Source organism: Erinaceus europaeus, chromosome 9, assembly GCF_950295315.1.
Source record: "Erinaceus europaeus chromosome 9, mEriEur2.1, whole genome shotgun sequence".
NCBI lineage: Eukaryota > Metazoa > Chordata > Mammalia > Eulipotyphla > Erinaceidae > Erinaceus > Erinaceus europaeus.
Genome location: NC_080170.1, coordinates 39,026,230 through 39,053,217, shown reverse-complemented (window position 1 = coordinate 39,053,217; position 26,988 = coordinate 39,026,230). Strand labels below are relative to the sequence as shown.

General features: G+C 52.7%; 1 protein-coding gene across 1 annotated transcript; it reads left to right on the top strand.

Annotated features, from left to right (window-relative positions):
* Positions 1-456: 456 nt before the first annotated feature.
* On the top strand, positions 457-26,988 carry LOC103120186 (sodium/potassium-transporting ATPase subunit alpha-2). Its single transcript, XM_007530554.3, has 23 exons — positions 457-607; positions 5,370-5,474; positions 5,686-5,745; positions 7,221-7,424; positions 8,042-8,155; positions 8,419-8,553; positions 9,312-9,429; positions 11,279-11,547; positions 13,737-13,935; positions 14,028-14,137; positions 14,352-14,486; positions 15,087-15,276; positions 15,478-15,653; positions 18,440-18,576; positions 18,918-19,068; positions 19,200-19,368; positions 19,776-19,930; positions 20,066-20,189; positions 20,594-20,739; positions 20,850-20,980; positions 23,396-23,497; positions 23,582-23,673; positions 25,335-26,988. The coding sequence occupies exons 1-23, from the start codon at positions 596-598 to the stop codon at positions 25,361-25,363; spliced, it is 3,063 nt and encodes a 1,020-aa protein (XP_007530616.1). The 5' UTR covers positions 457-595; the 3' UTR covers positions 25,364-26,988.

Genomic DNA, 26,988 nt, shown 5'->3' with positions numbered 1-26,988 from the left:
AAGCCTTTCCCAACTGCCAGGAGTTCTCCATGCTCCTGCCTCCCTCTGTTTCTCACCAACCACCTTGACAGTTAGGGACAGCTGAAGGAGACTCTCAGACAATCTCTTCTCTCTGGAAGTGTGGTTCTGAGTTCTGTGGTTCTGTTCTGAGTTCTGTGGCTCTGAGTTCTGTGGTTCTGTTCTATCAGCTCAAACTATTTAGTCTTCCTGAGCCTCTGTTTCCCCCACCAGATGGAGCGGCATCTGCATCTGGAATGCTGAGGGGACAGGCCACGGTCGGTCCTCCCCCCTGGTGGCAGGGGGAGGTGGCAGGGAGCCAGGGTGGGGGTGAGTGCTCAGCAGGACAGAGACCATCCTGGCCAGTTGCTTAAGGGGCGGGAGAGGAGGCGTTTCAAGGATCCTGTTTCAATGTTCTTTCTGAGGAGGGAGGTGGCGGAGGGGGAGAGGGGCCTATTTAAAGCCTGCCGGGTGCTGGGCCCTCTCCGTCCCTCTGTCCCTCTGCTGGTCGCAGCCACCCAGCTGGCCTGCAGACTTGGGCGCCTCCTGGTGACCCTCCCATCTCCTGCTTAGGTCCCTCGGGCCACTGTGCCCCAAGATGGGCCGTGGGGTGAGTACCCCCAAGAGCAGGGGAGCAGTGTGGGGAGGAGAGGGTCTCCCTAAGGTGTGAGGGTAAGGCCAGAGGGGGAGAGAGGCTGACTGGGGTGGCTTGAACTGGAGGCAGACAACTCTGCTACACATGCCTTAACATACCCCCTCTGCTCCCCTCCTCCTCACCATGTGTCTCCATGTTTGCTGTGGGGGCCCTGGGCACATCAAATGCTCCCACCTACACCCCTAAAACTCTGGAGTCCCATGGAGAGCACAGAACTGGCACACTGGCTTAGGAGCAAGGACAACTGTGATGGGCTGGGAAGGGAGGGGATATGTCCCCAACCCCACACCTCTCCGGATGTCCTGGCTGAGTGGTCCCCATGGGTTCAGGGACTTTCCCAGGGCTGGGAAAAGCTCCCGGCTCCCCAGTCCACCCAGCCTGGGCATACTGCAGCCACTGTGCCAAGGGGAAGATTAACGGCCTCCAGGGGCTGTGGGTTCTTGTAAAGGAGTTTTCCATATGGAGAGAGGCAAGCTCTGCTCTCTCCACACTGCACCGCCCCAAACTTTCCTTTTGCGTAGTTCCTGAAGAAGAGGGTGAAGAGCCGGCCCTGGGGTTGGGGTGCTGGGAATGAAGGTGCTAGGGCAACAGGAAGTTTCTGGACCAGGGCCTTGGAGGGGGAAGTGGGATGGGGGGGTGTCAAATTGGGACATGTTATTGTACCTAGCTGAGCAGCTGGGAAAGGTCTGGGCTGGGACACCAGGGTTTCTGAGCTGGGGTGGGAGCTATAAATAGACGGTGTGTATGTGTGGGTCCCCATGCCAGTGAGTGTGTTTGTGTGTGTGTGTGTTTGTACACTCAGGTGCCCCTGGAGGTCAGGACTGATATAGATATTCACAGATGGGACTTTATGTTTGTGTCTGGTCAGGCACATGGATGAACTGCATGCTTCCGAGCATGTGTGAGCTTGGATGTTCCTCTGTGTGTCTGTGTGTTGGGGTCACTGTGAGTAAGTGTGGGTGTTACTGGGGGGTGTGCAGGTCTGTGAGCTGCTTGTGAGAGCTCTCCATGAAATGTGGACACCCCAAGGGAGAAGTCCTGTCTTTGAGACCTTCAGTTGCTATACAGGAAAACAGGGGTTCCCCAGCTGAAGGGCACCTCTCTAAAGAGGCACATTTCGGGCCCTGCTCCCTTATCTGAGTAGAGTGAGGGAGGCAGGGCAGCATGGACCCTGCTCAGGAGGTCCTGCTTGGGAGGTTATTTGACCTTGACCCAGCTACGGAGCCCAGCTTGCTCCCCACCCCACCCCACACACTCCAGAAAGTCCTTCACTTCTACCTACACACTTCCCCCACAACTGCAGGAGAACCACAAGTGAACGGAGTGCCAACCTCATTGTGTTTGGATCAAGTGTCTGATGAATGGGGTGTCTTTGGTCTGGAGCTTGAACCTCATTAAGCTGGACTCTCCAAGGAGAAGAACCCCACCAACACCCCATCTAGGTTTCCTCTTGCCCCAGTCCTTCTCACCCCAGAGCCAGGCCCGAGGATGCCATCGCCTGGTGGCCACGAAGGGCAGCGTGGGAGTCCAGGGAGGGAGGACACAGTGGGGGGGGGGGCGGTCGCTCCAGCTGCCACTGAGGGGGTAGTTGGTGCTGGCTGGATTCCCACAGCCCCCACTCTGTCCCAGCCTCTGGCTTTCTCAGAAAGAACCCTCTGTTCTCCAGCATTCAGGGCCTGAGAGGGGATGGAGCTGAGAGGGAGGAGGGTCCTTGCTTCCTCTCTCTCTCTCTCTTTCTGCCCAGGCAGCCTGCTGGCCCCAAATCTCCACAGGCTTTTGGCCACAGAGCCCAAGGTCTCTGCCAGGACAGGAGGAGGGGGGCTTTCAGGACACGGGGTGGGAGCAAGGGGAGGGGGTACAGCTTGGAGCTGCTTGCCTCAGCCTCCACTTCACATGTTAAAGCTAGGCAGCACCTCCACCAACAGCACTTCTCGGCTCTGCTCCTTGACCCCCACCCCCAGGCTGGAACCTCTTTCTCCCTGTGTGCCCAGACCCAGTCCCTGCCCAGACATTCCCAAAGGACACAAGGTTTCATCTTAGTCCCTTTGCTGTCCTTTGTCCCCCCAAAATGAAAAGGCCTTTGGACCCAGTGCACTTAAACACATCAACTAAATGAAGCCTCATGAGCCCCAAGGAAGGCAGAGGGGTGGCCTTTGCAAGTCTTTCCCCACCCCCTCTCTCCAGCTGCCTCAGTTTCTCCCAGTTGACCAGCTCTAGGAAAGAAAACATGGCATATGATATGGAGTCAAAGACAGGCCCCCCTGCTCCCCTTGCTGGGACCTCACTCCGGGTCACACAACTCCAAAGGCTCATCTTCTTGTAGATCACCTATCTGGGGAGTAGTGGGGTCCACAACTCACCTCCTCATCCCACATGCAGTTACTCTGTCCCATGATCCCTCCTGAGCAGGATAGGATCATCCTGAGACTATATGGGCTCTGGTAGAGAGAGGCCTTATCCTGGAGCCCACGGGGTACTCTGTGTGATGCTGTACTGAGGGTCTGATATTGTCATACATTGCCCAGAGCCCCCACCTGTGCGCCCTCAGAGTGAGGTAGTAGTGACTACCTCTGTTAGTAGTGGGCTCAAGGAGGGGTAACATGTCCCAGGAATCCAGCAGATGTGACACATGCGCCAGCTGGTACAGGGGGTGGTGGTAGAAAGAAAGGTATGTGAGTTCCCTGTACTTTCTGCTCCATTTTGCTCTGAATATGAAACTCTGAAAGGTTCCATTTCATGAATGTATTGTTCTGGGCTGGAAGCTAGCTCACCTGGAGAAACTAGGGCATAGGGCAGAGGAGATCAACCTTCTATGCTAAGGGAAGAAGGAGGAGAGGAGTGTGAGGGGCTTCCTCAGCCCCCTTTTCTGTTACCAGAAAGATAATTTGCCTCCCATTGGTTCACTAGCACACTGAAAGATCTGGGAGCCTGGTGGCAGCAAGGGGAACCCAGCTCCCAAGAGGAAAAAGTAGAAAGTCCGGTTTACATTTTCACCAGGGACCCAGGAATGCCCACACCCCACAGAGACATACTTTTTTTTTTTCTTTTCAGGGAAATGAGCATTTATTGAAGCAAAACAGGAAAGGGAAAGATACACACACAAGCATAAGTAGGCTTTCAGGAGAGAGAGCGCTGCCTAGGAAGAAATGCATTTTAAGTTTGTTTGTTTGTTTTTGCCTCCAGGGTTATCACTGGGACTCGGTGTCCGCACTACAAATCCACTGCTCCTGAGGGACATTTTCCCATTTTTGTTGTCCTTGTTGCCCTTGTTGTTATTGCTGTGGATAGGACAGAGAGAAATCGAGAGAGGAGGGAAAGACAGAGAGGTGGAGAGAGAGATAGACACTTGCAGATCTGCTTGTGAAGCAACCCCCCTGCAGGTGGGGAGCCAGGGGCTCAAACCAGGATCCTTACACGGGTCTGTGCACTTTGGCCATGTGCACTTAACCTTCTGCTCTACCACCTGGCCCCCTAGCTTTCAATTTTTAAAAAGACATACTCATTTATTGTTGTTTGAGAGGAGAAAATGAGAGACGTACACAGAAAAAGACAGAAGAACAGGGTACAAAACAAGTCCTGCTCAGCTCTGACCTATCTAGTGTTGGGTATTGAACCTGGGACCTTAAGAAGACCTTAAGGTAGCCCTTGTTCTACCTCTGAGCCATCTCCCGAGTCCAGATTTACCCAGAGAAACAATTGCTTCTCTCTTGGACAAGTGGGCCCAGGCCCCTTCTTGCCCAGCAAGGTTCTGGGGCCTCGAATCCTGCAAAGACTCTCTTTCCCAGGCAGTTTGATGGGGCTTCCAGCACCTGAGACCCTATTCCCTGGACATTCTCTGATCCACCACCAACAGTAGGGTGCACTTCCACTGCCCGCCAGACCCTGTGGTTCCCTAATTCCTGTCTCTCCTCCTGTCTGAGCTCTGGTTCCTACAGGATGCAACCACAACCTCACCACCACTACACCCACACTCCAGTTCTCTTGAGAATCCTAGAGTCTCAAGTGTAGTATCTAAAATTGTTTTTTCATTATTGGGGGAATTAATGGTTTGTGTAGACAGTAAAATGCAGTAGTTGGTACATGTGTAACATTTCTGTTTCCTGCATAGCATCCTAAGCCCCCACCTAGGTCCTCCTCCGCCATCATGTTCCAGGACCTGAGCACTACCCCATCCCAGAGTCCTTTAATTTGGTACAATAGTATCTAAGGTTTTTCTCAATGTTCCTCCTCTACTTCTTCCTCTTCCTCCTCCTCCATCTCCCTCCTTCATTTTCCCGCTTCCTTGCATCCTCGTTTTCCTCCTCCTCCTCATTCTTCTCTTTCTTCTTCGACCAGAGCAATGCTCACCTTTGGTTTATGGGTGTTCTAGGGTTTGAACCTGAGACCTCTAGTGCTTCAGGTGTGAAAGTCTATTTCATAAACCACTGTGCTATCTCCTGTTTCTTACTGAAGCAGCAGGGTTCTTATGGCAAACAATCTGGGCAGAATCCCAAGTGAACTGTGAGTCCTGATCTCTCAGTCTCCCTCCAGGCATGGAACCCAAGGCTCTGGCTGGTAAACTTAGGGGCTGGGGTCACCCTCCCAGCACCCTCCCAACACAGCCCTCAAATCTGTCACCCCCCAGCCCAGACCCTGGTTCCCCACGTCCCAGGGGGAGTGAGGCTGTAACCTCTGTCCTCCCTGATGGTCTGGGTCCTCTCTCCCCTCCCTCCCGCAGGATGGCCGAGAGTACTCACCTGCTGCCACCACCACGGAGAATGGGGGTGGCAAGAAGAAGCAGAAGGAGAAGGAGTTGGATGAGCTGAAGAAGGAGGTGACCATGGTGAGACCCCAGCTGCCCTGTGGCCTTGTGGGGGTGGTGGGTCTTGTGGAAAGGACCAAACTGGGAGGTGACCCCCTGGTCCATTATACCCATAGGAGAAGCTGATACCAGCCCTCCTGTTCCTGGATCATTCCCCTGCTCCCCGCCCCCATGCCCTGACACTCATTCTAGACACAGTTACTCCCAGAGTAACTCCACTTCCCCTCCCCAGGATGACCACAAGCTGTCCCTGGATGAGCTGGGCCGCAAGTATCAGGTGGACCTGTCCAAGGTAAGCAGAGTCACTAGAGAGGTGATTACTCTGAGGAGGTGAATTAGGGCCAAGGAGCCTCAGAAGCACAACCCTTCCAGGTGGGGGTCCCAAGGCCACACTTGCGACTAGTTAGGGGTAGACCCAGGCCCTCTGCCTCTTGGACTCAGAACCCATTACCCTGGGCCCACAGCACCAAAGACCCAGCTCTCTCTAGGGCCCACATGGTGTTCCATATTCACCATGAATTTCAGGGACATGCAACATCTCACAGCATGAAGACTGTTTGGCAGAGAATGACCTTTCATCCCTCCTTCAACCTGGGAGACAAAGGCTACAGAACTATCTTCTTCTAAGGTGACATCAGGGAGCAAACTTGGGCCTTGTGCACTGAGCCCAACTTTTCTTTCTTTCTTTCTTTCTTTCTTTCTTTCTTTCTTTCTTCCTTCCTTCCTTTCTCCCTTCCTTCCTTCCTCCCTTTCTTTCTTTCTTTCTTTCTCTCTCTCCTTCTTTCTTTCTTTCTTTCTTTCTTTCTTCTTCCTTCCTTCCTTTTTTTTTTTTTTTGTGACAAGGGGACAGTAGAGAGACACCACTCTGCCAACCATAGAGCTCTGTCGGTATCCTCTATGATACTTTCATTTGGTTATGGAATTCGAATCCAGGACCTGGAGCCTGGCAAGTCAGGTGCTGTGCTGGGTGAGCTCCCCCAGCCCAGAACTGTCACGAAAGCTAGAGCATCACCAAGGGACAGTAGCCCTGAGGTCACAGTTAGATTGCCAATGACCACATTTTGGAAAGAGAAAATCACCAAAGATTTAGTGAGGCAGGAGAGGAGGGGGGGACACATCCCTGCCTGCCTCCCGCCAGCTTTCCCACCGGCCTCCAGGAACTTCAATCCCCTTCCTGTACTTATTCCCTATGCTCAGTGGCAAGGACCTGTGAGTGTGTGTCCTTGTGAGAGACCCCTGAAGCAGTGGGCACTCAGCCCGTGTTCCCTAAATTAGTGACAGAAAGTCAAATGAACAGGGACTCTGGCTTCAGGAATCTCAGACACTGATAGCAGTAAGTGTGCAAATGGGACTGAAACAAGCAGGGATAGCAGAGCCCTGGCTTTTGTCTGAGATGCCAGGGCTGCAGTGGGGTGCAGGGTGACCAGGTCAGGCTTTCTGGGAAGAGTACTTGGACTACCAGGCATTAGGCATTCATGGCTCCAAAGTAAGCCTTTGCAGATGCAGGTGCTGGTGGAGGGGAAAGTGGGTGCAGTGAAGAGGTGGCCCCAAGGAGTGTTACCTGGGAACCAAACTGTGCTTGGACCCTCCCAACAAGTAGTAGCAGGGTGACCATTACATCCTTCCATGCCCAGTTAGATGCCACCCCTTCCGGGAGGGCCTTCCAAAGATCCCCAGTCCTCCATTCAGACACTTCCCCCCTACTCATCAGTTAAGGAGTTGTGGTGGTTCCAGAAGCTTCCTCCACCCTTTTCTTGCTTCTCTCAGGGCCTCACCAACCAGCGGGCTCAGGACATCTTGACTCGGGATGGGCCCAACGCCCTCACCCCACCCCCTACCACTCCCGAGTGGGTCAAATTCTGCCGCCAGCTGTTTGGGGGCTTCTCCATCCTGCTGTGGATCGGGGCTATCCTCTGCTTCCTGGCCTATGGCATCCAAGCCGCCATGGAGGACGAGCCGTCAAACGACAATGTGAGTCAGGCCCTGGGCCACACACATCACAGTCCCTGACCTTGACCCTACAGTACCTCTGGGGTCAGGAAACAGCTTCACTTACCCACAGCTGCCCAGGTGTGGGGCTTCTCAACCCATCTTCCTCCATAACTGTGAACACCCGTGTACACACATGCATGCACTCATGAGCATGCACACATGTGCACTAGTGGGCATGTTCACACATGCATGTATATAAACACACAATACACATGCAAGTCATTGTGGGGGCACCCTCTTACATGCAAATGCTTGCATGTACACCCATGTATGTGTGCACATGCATGTGGCACTGGTTTGCATATGTGCATGCACTTGCAGGCTCACACATGCATGCACATGGTTGCTTGCGAATCAGACCTCCCCCATCCCATTCCCTCACATTTAGGTAGGCTTGTCTGTGTCACTGGGTGCTCCCAACCTGACCCCCAGAGACCCCTCTAGTCCTGTAGGCTGGGGTTCCAAGATTGAGGGTGGGGAAGATGATGTCCCTCTGTCAGTCTTCTGTCACAGACAGGTGGCTTTGATGCTTGGGTGAGTGACAGTGGCCCCTCAAGAAGAAAACGCAGGTCTCTCAAATCCACTGTCCTCCCCAGCTGTACCTGGGTGTGGTGCTGGCTGCTGTAGTCATTGTCACTGGCTGCTTCTCCTACTACCAAGAGGCCAAGAGCTCCAAGATCATGGACTCTTTCAAGAACATGGTGCCACAGGTGCGGGGGACTGAGTGGCAGGGGGGAACTCTCAGGAGCCCAGCTCCAACTCCCAGTGTAGTCAGAGCTGGGCACACACTCAGTATCCCTCACATTACTTCACCCCACCCTCCAGGGCCTGGTTTGTTCTATAGGTACAGGGTCCCTCCTTCCTGGAGGGACTGGAAAAGGGGCCCCTGCAGGGGAGGAAAACAGGCAAGAAGGGACACACACACACACACACACACACACACACACACTGACAGCCCTGCACCTCCCCACAGCAAGCCCTGGTGGTACGGGAGGGCGAGAAGATACAGATCAACGCAGAAGAGGTGGTGGTGGGGGACCTGGTGGAGGTGAAGGGTGGAGACCGTGTGCCCGCTGACCTCCGCATCATCTCTTCCCATGGCTGCAAGGTAAGGGTGCAAGAGAACTGCAGGGAGGGGGACACTAGAGGGCCAGGACCAGGAGCCCCCCAGCTGCTAGCCCTCTGTCCCTGTCACAGTGCAGGGTTGCTGTAAGCCTTCCTCCCTGTCTCAGTGTTGAGTCCATCATGTGCTGGGGGCAAAGGTGTGGGCTCAAGAACCTTGGGGACAAATTTCTCTGAGCAAAGGTGTGTCCACACAGGGCAGTGTGTGCCGAGTGGGGCACCTGACTCTATTCCAGTTTTCCATACATCCTGGAGGAGGAAAAAGCCCAGCTGCCCAGGAGGTACGGAAAACTGGAATACAGGTATGGAAAACTGCAGCAAAGGACATGCAAGCATGAGGCCCTTAGTTTGATCCCCAGCACTGCAGATTCTCTCACTCGTTAATCAATAAATGAATCTCTAAACAAGCAAACAAAAAAGAAAGAAAGAAAGAGAGAAAGAAAGAAAAGAAAAGAAAAGAAAAGAAGAGGTGACAGGGCCATAGCACTGCATTAGTGCACAGGTCTTGCATTCAATGGCTCTCAGATTCAGTCCTCAGTACCACTAGTAACCAGAGGTGTGTGATGATTTGACAAAAATAGAATAAAAAGACATTGAACCGAGGTCCCCTAGGAAAGCAATAAAAAGCTAGTCCTTGCAGTCAGAGCAGGGACAATGTCATGCCGATGTGATGAGGACAAGTAGCACTCAGGGTCATGAGGACCCAGGATTGAGCCTAATCTGATGCTCACACCCTCCTTCCAGGTGGACAACTCATCCCTGACAGGGGAGTCGGAGCCCCAGACCCGTTCCCCTGAGTTCACCCACGAGAACCCCCTGGAGACCCGGAACATCTGCTTCTTCTCCACCAACTGTGTGGAAGGTGAGAGCAGCCTCATCCTGCACTGGGGAGGTGACCTCAGCCCCTGAGGAGTGGGGCTGGGAGGCCTGCTAGAGGGTCAGGGTGCGGGACAGGCCCTCAGAAAGAAGGGGTGAACAAGATATGGCTCTGCAGAAAACTTCAGACTGCAGATCTTCTCTGACCTGCCATTGCCCCCTACCCCCAAGGTTTTCAGTTTCAGAGCAGCAGACATTAGGCCACTCCCCCCCACACAGCACACACATTCACACTGTGTGTATAGCCACAGGGACATGTGTGTGCCCCTGTACCATGTACATGTGTACACATGGACAAACCACACATTTACACGTGTATACTGTACATAGGTGTTGCAAGCCCATGTTACTATACACATACTCATGCACGCACACACCTGCACACACATGTGCTCTGTTGGAACCAGCCTTGATGCTTCCTAATCTTCAGCCTGCCATGCTCCCATTTCTGCCAGTTCTGAGGCATGCAGAATGTTTCTGACTAAACTTTGGGTAGCCAGAGACTGAGCGGCTGTGTCCTCAGCCCTCCTCCAAGCTCCCCTGGCCTGTGCTTCTCCAAAGAGACCACGCTTGTCAGGCACCTGCTCCCCAACTTGCCCTCGGGCCACCAGCCAATGTCATGGTTCACATGGACGAAAGTTAGAACTGCTTGGGGGTAGGAGAGGGAGAAAGTTTGAGACTGAGGGTTGGGGTCTGGGTGGTGGCATACCTGGCTAAGCACATATAGTACTAAGTGCAAGGACCTGCACAAAGACCCAGGTTCAGGCCCCTGCTCCCCACTTGCGGTGAGGACATTTCACAAGCGGTGAAACAGGTCTGCAGGTGTTTATCTTTCTCTCTCCCTCTCTATCTCTCTCTGCTTTCTCAATTTCTCTGTCCTATCAAATAAAATGAGGTGGGGGGAATGGCTGCCAGGAGTGGTGGCTTTGTTGTGCTGTCATTGAGCCCCACTGATAACCTTGGATGTGAGAAAGAGAGAAGGGAGAGAGAGAGAGAGAGAGAGAGAGAGAGAGAGAGAGACCGAGGGGCTAACAGCAGGCTTCTGAGCACACCCTACTCCTCTTGCTTCTCCTTCCTCCTCCAGGCAGGGCACTTCTCTGGGCTTTCCCTCCTGTGGCAAACTGGACTTACAGAGAGTCACCACACACCACATTGCCTACATTTTTAATGTGCGGAGATTCTGAAACTTGCTCTGCAGTCATCATAACTGGGAGGGGAAGGAAGGAAACTAATTCCCCAGCTTCCTGCCTGTGGTGAAGAGTGAAAATGATCCCTTGGTGACATTTGCGTGTCAGCAGTCTCTCAGTTAGTACAAAACAGTCCCTGGTGGGGCCTAGACTCACACATAAACCCAGGCCAGGCTGCTCTGGCCCACATGCTAGTCCCTGCTTGGTCTACTCCTGGACCCTCTGCACAGTCTCCAGAATCTTCCATTTGACGCATACCCGGCATTGGGGTACATCTCCAGGCTGCAGGGAAAGCTGCACAAAGTAGTCTCTTGGGCTCACAGTAGACTTTAGAGTGATCCCAGGCAGGAGTAGGATTTGCTGAGGCATCAGGCAATCTTCCTCCCTTCCAGCCTGAACTGGTTGGGTTTGGGCTGGCTCTCCCTGCTGGCCTTCTTAGGCCTGGCAGCAAGAAGGGCAGGGCCTTTGGCATCTAAATAGGCCTCTGTGCAGGGAGTTAGCTAGTGGGCACCAGCAAGCACCAGTGGGCCCAAGGCTCCAGGCTGACTGGACCCTCCATCTGGGATACCCTCCTGCCTCTGAGTCAGGGGGTTCCAGGTTCCTGGAGCCTGGGACTCCCCACAGCCTGATGTCCCTTCCATGTCGCAGGCACTGCCAGGGGCATCGTGATCGCCACAGGTGACCGCACTGTGATGGGCCGCATCGCCACACTGGCCTCGGGGCTGGAGGTGGGCCGCACACCCATTGCCATGGAGATCGAGCACTTCATTCAGCTCATCACCGGTGTGGCCGTCTTCCTGGGCGTCTCCTTCTTTGTGCTCTCCCTCATCCTTGGCTACAGCTGGCTGGAGGCCGTCATCTTCCTCATTGGTATCATTGTGGCCAACGTGCCTGAGGGGTTGCTGGCCACTGTCACCGTGAGTTCCCAATAATTTTCTCCATCTCCCCCTTGATATAGTTATATCACCACACAGCAAACTTTTTTTGTTTCTTTAATTGCATAGATAGAGAGAGAAATTGAGTGGAGGAGAGATAGAGAGGGAAAGAGACAGAGGCACCTGCAGCCCTGCTTCACTCCTGAAACTTTCCCCCTACAGATGGAGAACAGGGATTTGAACCCGGGTCTTTGAACCCTGTAATAATATGTGCGCCTAACCAGGTGTGCTACCACCTAGCCCCAAATCTTTCTTTTTAATTTTATTTATTGGGGGATTAATGGTTTACAATAAAAAGTATAATGCAGTAGTGTGTACATGCATAACACTTCCCAGTTTTCCACATAACAATACAACCCCCACTGGTTCTTCCTCTGCCATCACATTCCAGGATCTGAGCATCCCCACAGTCTTTTTTTTTGGCTCAATTTATTTTTAATTCTTTATTGGGAGATTAATGTTTTATAGTCAACAGTAAATACAATAGTTTGTACATGCATAACATGTCCCAGTTTTCTTTCTTTTTTGAAAGATTTTTATTTTATTTATGAGAAATATAGGAGGAGAGAGAAAGAACCAGACATCACTCTGGCACATGTGCTGCCGGGAATCGAACTTGGGACCTCATGCTTGAGAGTCCAAAGCCCTATCACTGCGCCACCTTCTGAACCACACATTTCCCAGTTTTCCACATAACAATACAACCCCCGCTAGGTCCTCTGCCATCCTGTTCTAGGATCTGAACCCTCCCCCCGCCAGAGTCTTTTACTCTGGTGCAATACACCAACTCCAGTCCAACTTCTGCTTAATGGTTTCCCTTCTGATCTAGTTTTTCAACTTCTGCCTATGAGTGACATCATCTCACACTGACCCTTCTGTTTCTGACTTATCTCACTTGACATGATTCCTTCAAACTATATCCACTACTCCCAGAGGTCTTATCTTCCTTCTTTATTTTATTTTATTTTTAATTTTTTTAAATAGTGCTGGGGGCTCAGTACCGGCACTACAAATCCACCACTCCTGGCCGTCATTTTTTTAAAAGAATTTATTTATTTATTCGTGAGAAAGATAGGCGGAGAGAAAGAACCAGACATCACTCTGGTATATGTGCTGGCAGGGATTGAACTCAGGACCTCATGGTTGAGAATCCAATGCTTTATCCACTGTGATGCCTTCCAGTTCACAGTCAAATATTTTTCTTTTCTATTTTATTTGATAAGACGGAGAGATTGAAAGAGGAGGTGGAGAGAGAAAGAGAGACACTTTTAGCCTTGCCTCACAGCTCCTGAAGTGTCCCTCCTACAGGTGGGGAACAGAGGCTCCAACCCTTGTCTATGATAACGTGTGTGTTCAACTGGGTATGCCACTGCCCTGTCCCCTACACAGCACATGTTGCCTCTGCCCACCTCAAATCATATCTTATGATCACAAAATACATGGGTAGGAATTTGAGTGGACAAGGGTCTGACTCTGAAGGTCTTCAGCAGATAGAGTCCTGGTCCTGGGTCCTGCACCTGGAGCTGCATGGTGGCCTTTCCTGGTCACTGGGGGTTGTAGTTATTTGTTCACCCCAAGGACTGGAATTCACCCTGCCGCCTGTCCTCTGAAGGCCCTCTAAGTTTCCAGCCACCCAAATTTCATCTGGGTAGCCTTTTTCCTGCTCCATCTTTTTTTTTTTTTCCTTTAAGGTTCTATTTCTATTTTATCTTTATGAGAGACACCAAAGTAATGCTCAGCTTTGGCTTATGGCAGTGCCAGGGGCTGAACCTGGAGCATCTGGAGCCTCAGACCTGAAAGTCTGCTGCATTATTTCCCCAGCGCCTGATTCCAGCCTTATCTTCTTGGCTGAAATAGAGATGGAAGTCCACACCCCTTCCTCTCCTTTGTGACTGCAAACATGCCCCTCTACTGTGTCCCCTCTCTTCTGTCCCCTGCAGGTCCCCACCATCACCACTTACCCACTCCCCCACCACATGCTGGGTTTCACTGTCCATTTACAGGAAGCCCAGCCCCACTGGGTCCCAGGGCCTTCTTGCAGGCCCCACATGTCCTTGCCTGCTGATGAAGGCCTCCCTGGGCTCTAGCCAAATGTCTTCAGTCCCCTTTGAGGCATGTCACCTAAATACACAGCTCAGCTCGGTGAGGTCACAGTGCCATCATCCTTCCAGGTGTGCCTGACGCTCACAGCCAAGCGCATGGCACGCAAGAACTGCCTGGTGAAGAACCTGGAGGCGGTGGAGACACTGGGCTCCACATCCACCATCTGCTCCGACAAGACGGGCACCCTCACGCAGAACCGCATGACCGTGGCTCATATGTGGTTTGACAACCAGATCCACGAGGCTGACACCACCGAGGACCAGTCTGGTGAGAGGTGCTGGGGTTCTGAAATCTGGGATATAGGCAGGCTGGGCTCAGGACTCTGGTGGAATGAACCCATCTCCTTCACCTCCCTCCAGGAGCCACTTTTGACAAGCGCTCCCCGACCTGGACAGCCTTGTCCCGCATTGCAGGGCTCTGCAACCGCGCTGTGTTCAAGGCTGGGCAGGAGAACATTTCTGTGTCCAAGGTAGAGGCCCATGACACCCAGCTGCAACCACACCTGGTCCCTGCTGACCCATAGGAGGAATCTTGGGAGGTGTCTCTGGCCCTTCTCTGTCCCACCGTCCTCCTGTCCTCCTTTGGCCTCTCCTCCCTTGGCCTCCCTACACACACCTTCCATCACACCTCTTCCTTCTATCCCTGTCCTCCCCCTCCCCACCATGATGCTGTCCCCTCTGCAGCGGGACACAGCTGGAGATGCCTCTGAGTCAGCCCTGCTCAAGTGCATTGAGCTGTCCTGCGGTTCCGTGAGGAAGATGAGGGACAGGAACCCCAAGGTGGCGGAGATCCCCTTCAACTCCACCAACAAGTACCAGGTCTGGAGGGGGAAAGTTTCAGTGGGGAAGAGGGGCAGCACAAGGGGAGCACAATTCCAGGAGATATCATCCATAAGAGACTAGGGAATGTAAAACATTAATTCCCCAATAAAGAAATTAAAAAGACAGAGAGACTAGGGTACCCCCACTACCCCACCTCACCCCACAGCCTGGTTGTAGCCTTCACCTCATCCTGGCCTGTCAAACTCTTGGGTCTCCCAGGGCACCCCCTCTTCAGCCCTAGATCCCAACTCTCCTCTCCTTCAGGGAGACCAAGCCTGAGGTGTCCTACCTGTGCTTCAGCTTCAGGTCTGTGCTAGGAGCCCAGAATGAGGCTTCTGAGGGGAGGGAAAAGCTCAAGGACGTGGGGGGGGGGGCTTCTGTGAGTGCCCCCCCCCCAATTAATCTCAGGAAGCTGCTGCACGATGATTGTCCCCTGCAAGGAGGTTGCTCTGGACTGTAGCATGGAGCTGCGAAGTCAAGCATACTCCACACATGAGATTCCCCAGTACCCCGAGTATGGAGGTGGTGGGGGGCCCTTTCACTGAGGGGTCCCTGGGCCCAGGGCTCTCTGTGATTACCACCCACCCCCAACCACAGCTGTCCATCCATGAGCGAGAAGACAGCCCCCAGAGCTATGTGCTGGTGATGAAAGGGGCCCCTGAGCGCATCCTGGACCGCTGCTCCTCCATCCTGGTGCAGGGCAAGGAGATCCCCCTGGACAAGGAGATGCAGGATGCCTTCCAGAATGCTTACATGGAGCTGGGGGGCCTGGGCGAGCGCGTGCTGGGTGAGGGGGGTGGGGCTGGGGTGCAGGGCAGGAGGGCTGAGAGGGTACATGCTGGTTGAGGGTGGGAGCAGGGCTGGGTAGCAGGGATATGGACTCTCTGGGTGACCAGGGAAGGGGAAGGGGAGGGGGTTGGGCAAGGTAGGGCAGGGGCACCCACATAGTTAAGACCCTTCTATTCTCACTCTCCTTCTGCCCCCTCAGGGTTCTGCCAGCTGAACCTGCCAGCTGGAAAGTTTCCCCGGGGCTTCAAGTTTGATACCGATGAGCTCAACTTTCCCACTGAGAAGCTGTGCTTTGTGGGACTCATGTCCATGATAGACCCTCCCCGGGCAGCTGTGCCTGACGCTGTGGGCAAGTGCCGCAGTGCAGGCATCAAGGTACTGATCTCTGCTTCCCCTGAGGGCTCCCCCAAATGGCAGATGGCAAGCACCACAACCCCTCCCCCTGAGTGAGAGACAGGAGGTATGGAAACTTCACCCCCAGGGAGGTCCCATGCCTTGGAGTCCTAGGACTCTCTTGTCCCTGGTGCTTGGGGACCAGCCTCTCCACTTCTGGCTCAGCTGCTCCATTCTGACCTCAAGGTCATCTTACACCCAGTCAGACATGGAGGTGTCCTTCCACCCTATTACTACCTACTCCCTCTGCCTGGACACTGGAGTTTCTGTGGACACTGTGGGTGGGGCTGGCTACTCCTTTCTGTGCCCACCCACTCCCACAACCTAAGAAATAGCTCCTAGTCTCTCTCCCAGGCTCACTTCCCCCAGGTCCTGGCATCCCACTGCAGTCACCCTGACTCAGCTCCTGCCCCTGCCCCAGACCTCTCTCTCCTGCTATTTTCCTACTGCCTGCTAGGCTCTGCTCTCTGTCCCCAAAGGAAAATTACTTCCCTACTGTTCCCAAGATCTGGCTCTAACTCCTCCCTAGCCAGAGGACAGCAGCCCCTGTACCCCTTTCCACTCTCATTGCTCCCCAAATCAACATCAAGCAGCCATGTCCTGATCTAGTGGTGAGTGGCAAACAGTAGCAGTAGCCAGGGGTGGTGCCTACCTACTCTACACCCGATGTGGGGGTACCCAGCTCTCCAGCTCAGGTCAGCTTGGCTGTGACCATGGGACCCAGAAAGAACCTCCAGGAAGCGAATGGGAGCAGTTAATTCGGCCTCAGAGAACTGGCTTGATATTTGAGCTGCTGGAACTCTATGAAGGGCGGGAGAGAGAGGAAGGTCCCGGGAGAGCAGGGACAGCATGTCCCGGTATGGTCATTGTATGGGGACACGAGGGCACCCAGAGGTAGCAGGAAAATACTGGCAGGAGGGTGGAAAGACACCCAGGCCTGGCCAGGGCCAGTGGGGAGGACTTGGCTTACACACCAGACTTTATCCTGTGCTCCCCAAGAACCATTGGTGTTTCGGTGTGTAGGGGGCTCCTCCAGTGGATAAAGGACTGGGTTTGGACGAGGACTTAGGTCAGGAACCATGTTGGGAGGCCATAGGGAGTACAGAGCATGGTGACCAGGCATGGTGCCACCCAGAGAGCCAACGTGAACAGCAGTGGAATCTGATTTCGGGGGGAGCAGGGGGGGTGGCAAGGCAGGAGGAGAAGAACTCAGACTGGATGTCAGTTTTGACTTTGAGCTTGAAGCAGCTGCAGGACACCCAGCAGAGCTGCTGTGGGCAAGTGGAGACGTGGGGACACGGTTAGAGCTCAGGGTAGGAACTCAGGTCTCCGGAGCACCTGCAAGCATGTTAGACACTCATGTGTTTTACTGTCTGCCTGGGGAAGAGAACTTGTGGGCAGGCAGAAGAACAGGCCCTGGGTTCCAGGATCTGGGCAAATGAGGGAGAAGCTGCAGAGGCAGGATTGAAAGTCACCTGCCTGAAGGCGGGAGCTGTCTCCTTCCTGCAAGACCCCATAAGCGCCAGCCACTCTCAGACTTCTCTGGTAGAGGAAGCTCCACCACCACTTCCAAAGCTCCCTCCACTAGTCCTTACTGCTTCATAGGAGGGGGGAACATGGTTAGGAGCTAGGGGGTGTGAAGAATGCTGAGTGCCCAGAGGAGTCAGGGAGAGTTCTGAGAAGATGCTCTGTGTCTCCCTTGGGAAGCTTGGGGCAGCTTCCTCAGAGGCTCATCTGTCCACAGCATCTGTGGAGTTGGCCCACAAACCACATAGGAAGGTACTGTTTCACTTCAGCCTAGCATCAGAAAACCCTCTGTGACCAAGCTGCTCAGGTACCACCCTCAGGCTCCCCAAGACAGTGCACAGGCTAGCTCACAGGCACTGCACCCTTCCTACAGGAGGGAGGGTGAGGCCAGGCAGATGAGAGGGTGGGGAGGCAGGGGCAGACCTGGCCTCTTTCATCCTACTCTGGCCTCCCAGAAACCATGCTGGACATGAGAAAATCCTGTCTGAGCCCTGGTTCTGGGTAACCTGTGGCAGCACTTGCCCCCAAACCTTTGTCTCCTCAAGGTTAAATGATGTCATTCTTATGGACTCAGGCCCCCCCGGGAAGAGACTCCTGGATGGTCTCTGAGGCCTCTTTTCCAAAGGACCCTCCCTTATTTGCTCATGGAGGCTTTCCTTCATCTCAGCAACTATGTGTGATTCCCAGGACATGGGTTGTTTTTGTCTCCCCCTCACAACACATATATATGTGCACACACAACCTCAAACATGCACACAAAACAAAAGCACCCCAAAGCACATACATGTATGCACATTCACACATCTCCTCCAAGTATGCACATTTGTACACACACCTAGACATGCACCTTACCCAAACAAGAACACTCATGCACACTTACACATGTACACACATAGATGCATCCAAACACATAACTCACCCAAATGTGCTTGCAGTGCACATAGACTTACACATACATGTACTCATGTGCACAATTCCATTATTGGAACTGAGTTCTAGGAATTCTGAGAATAGAAGGAGGAGGCTTTGGGCAGGAGTAGGTAGCATTATGGTTAATCAAAGATACTTTCATGCCTGAGGTTCCAAAGTCCCAGGTTCAGTCCCCTGTACCACCATAATACAGAGCTGAGCAGTACTCTGGTAAAAAAAAAAAAAAAAAAAAAAGGAAAGAATAAATAATAAAAGATATAAAGACACAAGGGAAGCTTCATGGAGCTTGCTTTCTTTCCCCTTCCTGCCAGGTGATCATGGTGACTGGGGACCATCCCATCACTGCCAAAGCCATAGCCAAGGGCGTGGGCATCATCTCTGAGGGCAACGAGACGGTAGAGGACATTGCAGCCCGGCTCAACATCCCTGTCAGCCAGGTCAACCCCAGGTGAGACCCATCTCAGAATGCAGGTGTCCCCTGAGGCCTCTAACCCACCCTTGTCATTTACTCTGAACCTGCACTCTCCTAACTACAAAGTTGGGGTTCTCTTTACAGGGTGGGGGGCTGGGGGTTGGGGATACAAGAGGATGAGCAGGACTCAGTCACTGCCTAGAATGACACCACTCATTCAGGACCAAGAATTTCTTCTCCCTTAGAGGTAGGACAAACAAGTCTCTGAAAGTCAAGGGCCCCCTGGGGACTCCATCTGGGCAGGAGGCTGGGGCTCCCAGAGGGAGGAGATGCTTGCTAGCTTGGTCCCAAGTTGAATGCTCCCACCACCACCCCAGGGAAGCCAAGGCATGCGTGGTGCATGGCTCTGACTTGAAGGACATGGACTCAACGCACCTGGACGAGATCCTCCGAAACCACACAGAAATTGTGTTCGCCCGGACATCCCCACAGCAGAAGCTCATTATCGTGGAGGGCTGCCAGCGGCAGGTGAGGGGACACAGCATCCCCCCCCCCTTCCTGCCAGATGTCACAGGCAGAGGGGTAGGCTGCACACTGGGCTTGGCACCTCCTGGGGACAGTGTCCACAGCTGACATCACCCTTCTGTGGGCCTGTGCAGGGTGCCATCGTGGCAGTGACAGGGGACGGTGTCAACGACTCCCCTGCCCTGAAGAAGGCTGACATCGGCATTGCCATGGGCATCTCGGGTTCCGACGTGTCCAAGCAGGCGGCTGACATGATCCTGCTGGATGACAACTTTGCCTCCATCGTCACAGGAGTAGAGGAGGGTGAGGGATAAGAGGAAGGGGATTATGAGAGGAGGGTGAGGATTGGAGAAAAGGGAGGGGGCAGAATGGTGAGGAACGGAGAAGGGGAAAGGGGAGGAGGAGGAGGAGGAGGATGTAGAGGGGAGTGAGGGTATGGAGGAAGAGAGGGCTAGATTAACCCCCAGGATGCCTGGAACCCACACACCTTCTCCCCAGGTCTTACACTGAGTTGGGCCCTATAGACTGGTATCTCCCCACCCTTCAAGCCCTCCTGCTTCTCTCTCTCTCTCTCTTTCTCTCTTACACACACACACACACACACACACACACACACACACACACCTCCAGCAGGATAAGTAGCTGCAGTAGGGCACCGGGGTGGGGAAGGGCCCCCTAACCATCCTGATGCCCTCAGGACCTCCCCACAGGCCGCCTCATCTTCGACAACCTGAAGAAGTCCATTGCCTACACGCTGACCAGCAACATCCCCGAGATCACACCCTTCTTGCTATTCATCATCATCAACATCCCACTGCCCCTGGGCACTGTCACCATCCTCTGCATCGACCTGGGCACCGACATGGTGAGGCGTGTGTGTCCGGCCAGGCTGGGGTGGCTGCAGGATCAAGGGGCACCAGCTGAGGGGCAGGGGTCTGTCCAGATCCCTCAGGCCATGGTCCCTTCCACCTGCCTATCCCTTCTCCCTTGCCCGACGTAGGTCCCTGCCATCTCCTTGGCCTATGAGGCTGCTGAGAGTGACATCATGAAGCGGCAGCCTCGAAACCCACAGACAGACAAGCTGGTGAATGAAAGGCTCATCAGCATGGCCTACGGGCAGATCGGTGGGTGCCCTCTCACCCACAAAAGACCCACCTCCCAAGTTTCAGTGTGACCCTTCTGGAGGGTAGAAACTTCCTGACATTAGCTGAGGGACCCCCAAGTTTCAAGACAATACCCCACAGAAGAAAAGACTCCAGAGGGAAGGATCCCCAAGCTCTAGCATGACCACCTGTGAAATGTGGACTCCCCAACATAGGGAGGGACCCTAAATTTCAAGAATGACCAGAAGAGCAGCAGACACTCCCCAACTTTGACAGAGGGGTCCCCAAGTCCCAAGATGTCAAGGACAGGGACTTTCCAACACAGGGGGAACCCCAAGTTCCAGCCCCCCAGTAGACAGGAACACCATCCTGGTATGGGGAGCTCTGCCACCTCCCCCTCTGACCAGCCTCCTCTTCTCCTCCAGGGATGATCCAGGCACTGGGGGGCTTCTTCACCTACTTTGTCATCCTGGCAGAGAACGGCTTCTTGCCCTCTCGGCTGTTGGGCATCCGCCTGGACTGGGATGATCGCTCCACCAATGACCTAGAAGATAGCTACGGGCAGGAGTGGGTGGGTGGGCACAGCCTGGCAGGAGGGGCAGCTGGGCTTGGGTGGGAGAAGCCTCTGGTCTGGCACTGGCCAGAACCAAACTGTCCTCTGACCTGTGCCCCTACCCCCAGACCTATGAGCAGCGGAAGGTGGTGGAGTTCACCTGCCACACAGCCTTCTTTGCCAGCATCGTGGTGGTGCAGTGGGCTGACCTCATCATCTGTAAGACCCGCCGCAACTCTGTGTTCCAGCAGGGCATGAAGTGAGCACCCCCCTCTATCCTTCAGGGCATCCACAGAGAGCTTCAATCCTTCCCTCTCTCCTCTTTTTCCTTCCCCCTTTCTTCCCTTCCTCTCTTCTTCTTTCTCTCACTCTCCTATTTCTTCCCTTCTTCCTCTCTTCTTCCCTTCCCTCTTTTCTCTCATCTTCCTTCTTTCTTTCCTTTATCCCTTTTTCCTTGCATTATTTCTTTCTCCCTCCTTTTACCTAGCTCCTTCCCTCTTTTCTCTCATCTTCCTTCTTTCTTTCCTTTATCCCTTTTTCCTTGCATTATTTCTTTCTCCCTCCTTTTACCTAGCTCCTTCCTTCTTTTCTTTTTTTATATTTATTTATTTATTCTCTTTTGTTGCCCTTCTTTTCTTGTTGTTGTTATCAATGCCATTGTTGTTGGATAGGACAGAGAGAAATGGAGAGAAGAGGGGAGGATAGAGAGGGGGAGAGAAAGATAGACACCTGCAGACCTATTTCACCACCTGTGAAGCGACTCCTCTGCAGGTGGGGAGCCGGGGGATCAAACTGGGATCCCTATGCCAGTCCTTGCGCTTTACACCACCTGCGCTTAACCCATTCTGCTACTGCCCGACTCCCTCCTTCCTTCTTTTCTTCCTCCTTTCCTTCACATCTTTCTTCTTTCCTCTCTCCTTCCTGCCTTTCTCCATTTCTGCTCTGCTGAGCCCACCCCATCCTCTCCCCAGCCCCACACAGCAGGAAGACCCACCCCCCAACACTCACCCCTAGCCTATGTTGTCCATGCGCTATGGCAGGGTTCCAAGGCTTCTTGTGTGTGGCCTCCCATGTTCCCATCACCATGCGGGTAACTCACAGACACTGCGACCTCATATAGCTCTGGGGGAGGTGGTTTCATTTTTATGGGTGAGAGACCCCACCAAGGGAAATGACATGTCCAGGTCAGAACTTGTCCCTCTCAAATCCTAGCTCCTGCCTCCACTCTGGATACAAGTCTCTTTTGAATTTGGGAGGTGCTTAGACGTTGCTTTTCAGTGGGTCCCTGTCTTTTATTAGAAGTCAATCCACACTCTGAGTGGGTTCTGGCAGGTTCTCAGTTTGGGGTGTAGGGTGCTTCTGAACTAATAGCTTCTCAGATCAGGAAGAGGAGAATAAGCCTCTCTGAGGTAGGTGACTTCAATAAAGTGAAAACATAAGGAGAGAGAAAAAAAGAAACAAGAAAATGTATCAGCAAGAGAAGTGACCACACTACTGTCTGAAAGCCTATGCATTCCTAGCTCATGTTAACTAAGTGCCTTAACACCACAGCTTGAGAGCAGCAATCAATGACACAGAGGAAGAAGAGAAGTCCTTAGCAAGTGAAAAATGTCAGAATTGTCCTCATTCAGAGGTAGAGCCTCTGGTCAGGAAAGACCAAGCAAGAAACACACTCCACGTTCTAGAATTTTTCATGAGTTAGTTCCTCTCACCTTCCCAGTAGTCCTCTGGTCATGGTAAAAATCTGCATTTCACAAAAAAGCCAAAAGAGAAGTTAAGCACAACTTACTCCTGAGCGTCAGCAGAAAGGTAGAGCTGACCCGGGTGATCTGTCTACCTCCTGGTGTTTTCAGAAGCTTCTCTGCCCTGCTTCGGTTCTGATGGAGTGACTGCTAAGCATAAATGTCTCTTTCTTGGAAAAAAAAATTAAATATGGGACTGAGGAGGCAGCATCATGGTTATGCAAAAGACTGTCATGCCTGAGACTCTGAAGCCCTAGGTTCACTCCCCAGCACCACCAAAAGCCAGAGCTGAGCAGTGCACTGGGAAAGAAAAAAAAGAAAGAAAGAAAGAAAGAGAGAGAGAGAGAGAGAGAGAGAAAGAAAGAAAGAAAGAAAGAAAGAAAGAAAGAAAGGAAAGGAGGAGGGTGTATAGAGAAGTATAGAGTGCCCAGGTCTTGTGTGTACATGATACTAGCTCTAAGCCACCTTCTTAGAATAATATTTTCTTTTCTTTTTTAATTTTAGGAAGGGGGAGGGAGAGAAAAAGAAGACACTTACCATCCTGGGGTGCCTGGGTTCAAACTCAGGGCCTAGATCTCCTTCTTCTGCTGAGGGTGTCCAGGACAGACCCACCCAGTACATCATCCAGAGCTGGGGGTGGGATGTGTGTGTGCCTGGAACAATAAGCAAGATTCTGGACCCCAACAAGGCTCCCTGAAACTTTCATAAACCACAGGGTTTCCTGCTTAGAACCTGGCAGCCAGCAAGAGGGAGGGAACATAATGAGAAAGAGTGGGAACTAGCATGGTCCCATGGCAGTGAGCACATGAAGGACAGCAGGGAGGACTCATACAGCCCCTGCCCTTCTTACTCCTCCCCTGGCCATCAGGGCCTCCTGCCCCCACTGCGTGGGATGCCCTTGAGGTGCCACCTTCCCCTTCCTTTCCTCCCAGGAACAAGATCCTGATCTTCGGGCTCCTGGAGGAGACGGCCCTGGCTGCCTTCCTGTCCTACTGCCCGGGCATGGGTGTGGCACTGCGCATGTACCCGCTCAAGTGAGAGTCCCTGCCGCCCTCTCGGACCCGAGTCATGCTTCCTGAGACACCCAGGTAAGCCTTTCACCTTCCTGCTTTTTTCAGAGTCACGTGGTGGTTCTGCGCCTTCCCTTACAGCCTCCTCATCTTCATCTATGACGAGGTGCGGAAGCTCATCCTGAGGCGATATCCGGGAGGTGAGCTCTGCACCCCCTCTTGCACACACCCCCACCACCACTGTAGGCTCCAGGACCCCCTATCCAAGTCCAGATCCTGTTTCACCATCCTGCCCCTGCCATTTCTCAGATCTCTGGCTCCTCTGGAACTGTCTTCCCACACTCTCCTCCTTCTGATTTTCCTGTACCCCAAAACCACATGTCCCCACAGCCCCCCACCCCGGATTCCTGTACAGCAGAGTCAAGGGGACTTCCTGGCCATTGAGTCTCACCTCTGCATTTTCTGGGGGAGAAAAAAGGATCATCTCAGAGGTTTCACCATTCCACAGTGGCTTTTCCTTCCTTTCTTTCTTTCTTTCTTTCTTTCTCTCTTTCTTTCTTTTTTTTTAATTTCTTTATTGGGAGATTAATGTTTTACATTCAACAGTAAATACAATAGTTTGTACATGCATAAAATTTCTCAGTTTTCCAAAGAACAATACAACCCCCCCAGGACCTCACAGTGGTTTTTTCAGTTAGAAGGTGAGACAGAGATAGAAAGAGAAAGACACTATAGCACTGAAGTTTCCTTGACTATGGTAGTGGCTGATCTTGAACCTGGGTTGCTTACTGGGCAAAGCTGTGCACTATACTATCCAAGTGAGCTGTTTTGCTGGTCCCAGCTCTACTTTTCAGAGTAGAAGGGCAACAAGACTAACTTTTCAGTGGCACAAACTGCAGCAAGAACCCTCCAGACCCCCAGGAAGCAGCCAGTAATAGTTGTTGCCTTTTAGGTTTATTTTGTTTTGTTTTACCAGTGCACAGCTCAGTTCTGACCTGTGGTGGTACCTGGAGTTGAACCTGAGACTTCAGAAGCTTTTCCTTTTTTTATTCATAGCCAGGGCTCAAACCCAAGACCTTACTTCTGCATCACTTCCTACATTCAAATTTTAATTATTGTTTTAAATATTTATTTGTTTATTTGATGGAAGAGAAAGAGAGACCACCAGAGCATCACTCAAACTCAAATCCTCATACATGCAGATTCTGTGCTATATTACTGAGCGACATCCCCAGTCATATTGGTCTTGTTTATGGGAAATAGTTAAATAGACAGAAGAAAAAGAGAGTGAGAGACTCCAAAGCACTGCTCTACCATCCATGGTACTCCCTTGTGGTACCAGGAATGAAGCCCAGAATCTGACATATGCAAGGTCTGTTCTCTACCACTGTGGTTTCTCCCAGCTTCCAAGAGTCATTTCTGGTCACTTACTGGAAGTTAAAGACAATTGACCAAAAGAAGTCCATGCTGTGGTTTCATCTCACCTACCCGATAAGCCACAGGGTTGTCCTTTTACCTGACCTAATATCTAACACCTAAGAACTTTCCCAGCCAACCTGGGATGTCTAGCTTCTGAAAAGTTACACCTCTGTCCCTTTGTGTCATCTGTCACCCAGTTACTGGGTAGCCCTTCAGCCTCATCTGCCCTGTAGTGAAGGCCATCTCTCCTACAAACTCCTCTCTCTCCTTCCCTAACCCAGGCCCCTGCTCACTGCCTCTTTCTGCCCACTCTACCTACCTTCTTGCAGGTTCTTCCCACCCCTTTCCCTCAGGGCTCCTGTTCACCTGCCCCTGAGCTCTATCTTCTATCTCCTTTAAGCTCCTGCTACAACTGCTCTCCCCCACCCCCATCTCTTGGCAGGTTGGGTGGAGAAGGAGACTTACTACTAAGCCCGGAGAGAAGACCGGCTGGGGGAGATGAGGTGCCCTGGAGGTGCTGCATGGCCAGTGCTGGGGAGTGGTGGACACCCAGGTGGGGCTTGGGGAAAGCTCAGGAAAGAATGAGGTGAAGACCTGGGTGTGAGTGAGAGAGAGGGTATAAAAGCCATCAGCCCCTACCTCATGTGAGGGTCCCTCCCCAGCCCAGCCTCCCTCCATGTTCTCCATCTTTCATGAGGGATTAAGAGTTACCCCAGTCCCTCTCCCTTCATCCCTCCCAATACTAAACAGATCTCTATGCAGAGGCCTCAGCCAGGAGAAGAGAAACCACAGCCTCACTCACTCCACCACTCCTTGTCCTTGGGTTCTTTCCCTTCTACATCCCCCTCAGACAGGAAGTCACAGCAGCTCGTCCCAGGGTGCTCTGAGTCTGAGGCCAGAGAGGAACAATCCTGAGACGCCCCCTTCCAGCCCAGTCTCCATAGAAAGTCTGCAGCAGAGGGGGCTCCTGAAGGAACATGGGGGGGGGGGGTAGGGTGAGGGGAGGGAATAACAGAGGAGGACTAGGGAGAAGAGGGCACCAGTGACAGATCTGCCATGTAGCCAGGCCTGTCCCAAAGGCCACCTGGGCTCCTGATCCATCATATCCTGCCTTTGCTGGGGCCTCCTTACCAGCAGGGCAGATTCAGTCCCATCCAAGGTGGTGCTAGGGGAAGCGGGTCCTCTGGCTACACTTTTAGAGTCAGAGGTCTCTGGGTGTGTGACCATTTTGATCCATGAGGTCTAGAGTCACTGATTCTCCAGCCATATCCAACACTTGGTGACACACCCTTAAAACAGCAAGTCCCCAGAGCTCTGAGAACTCCCAGAGGGACAAGTGCCAGCTTCCTCCTGCCCCTGCCCCCCCACACCCATACACACACACACACACACACACACACACACACACACCCTGATGTGTCCCAGTGAGCCTGCTCCAGGCATTGCCCCATCATCCTACAGAGAAGTTCCCTGGATATTGGAGAGGCTGAAGTTGCCAGAACCTCCATCTTGCTGAGTGTTGCAGAACCCCACTAGGTCATGATTCAAGCTAATATCCCCATGCTGAACCCCTCACACCTCCTTCTGTCCCTGATATGGGGGAAGTTTTGGGGTCCTGAACTTCCCATCCACCTCCAGCACAGCTCTGCCTGACATAGAAGGGAGGACTGCAGAGTCCTGAAGGAAGCCAGCATGTGAGCCCCCAGGGGGACAGGGACACACATAACTCCTGGGTCTGTAACTTCACTGTAAGGAGTATAACTGAATCCAAGTGCCTGGAAATAAGTGTGCCCTTACCTTGGGTTGGGACAGCTCACACAAACCCCAGCCTGAGACAAGAATTTATCCTGGCAGCATCAATAAAGAAATGGAAGGGCCAAAACACTGTTGTAGGGACTGGCACACTCAGTCTGCCACATTCTCCTGCAAGATAGGAGCCTCCATTTAGAATAGAGAGTGCATGACCACAGAATCACCGTTCTTATGTCCTTGTTGCACTTTTGCAGGGCCTCTGGTTGCCACCCTTTGTTAACACTGTAGTTTGAGGTACTACCTGTGTACTCAGAAATAATAAAGTTGCCAGTTGCATCTCTTTA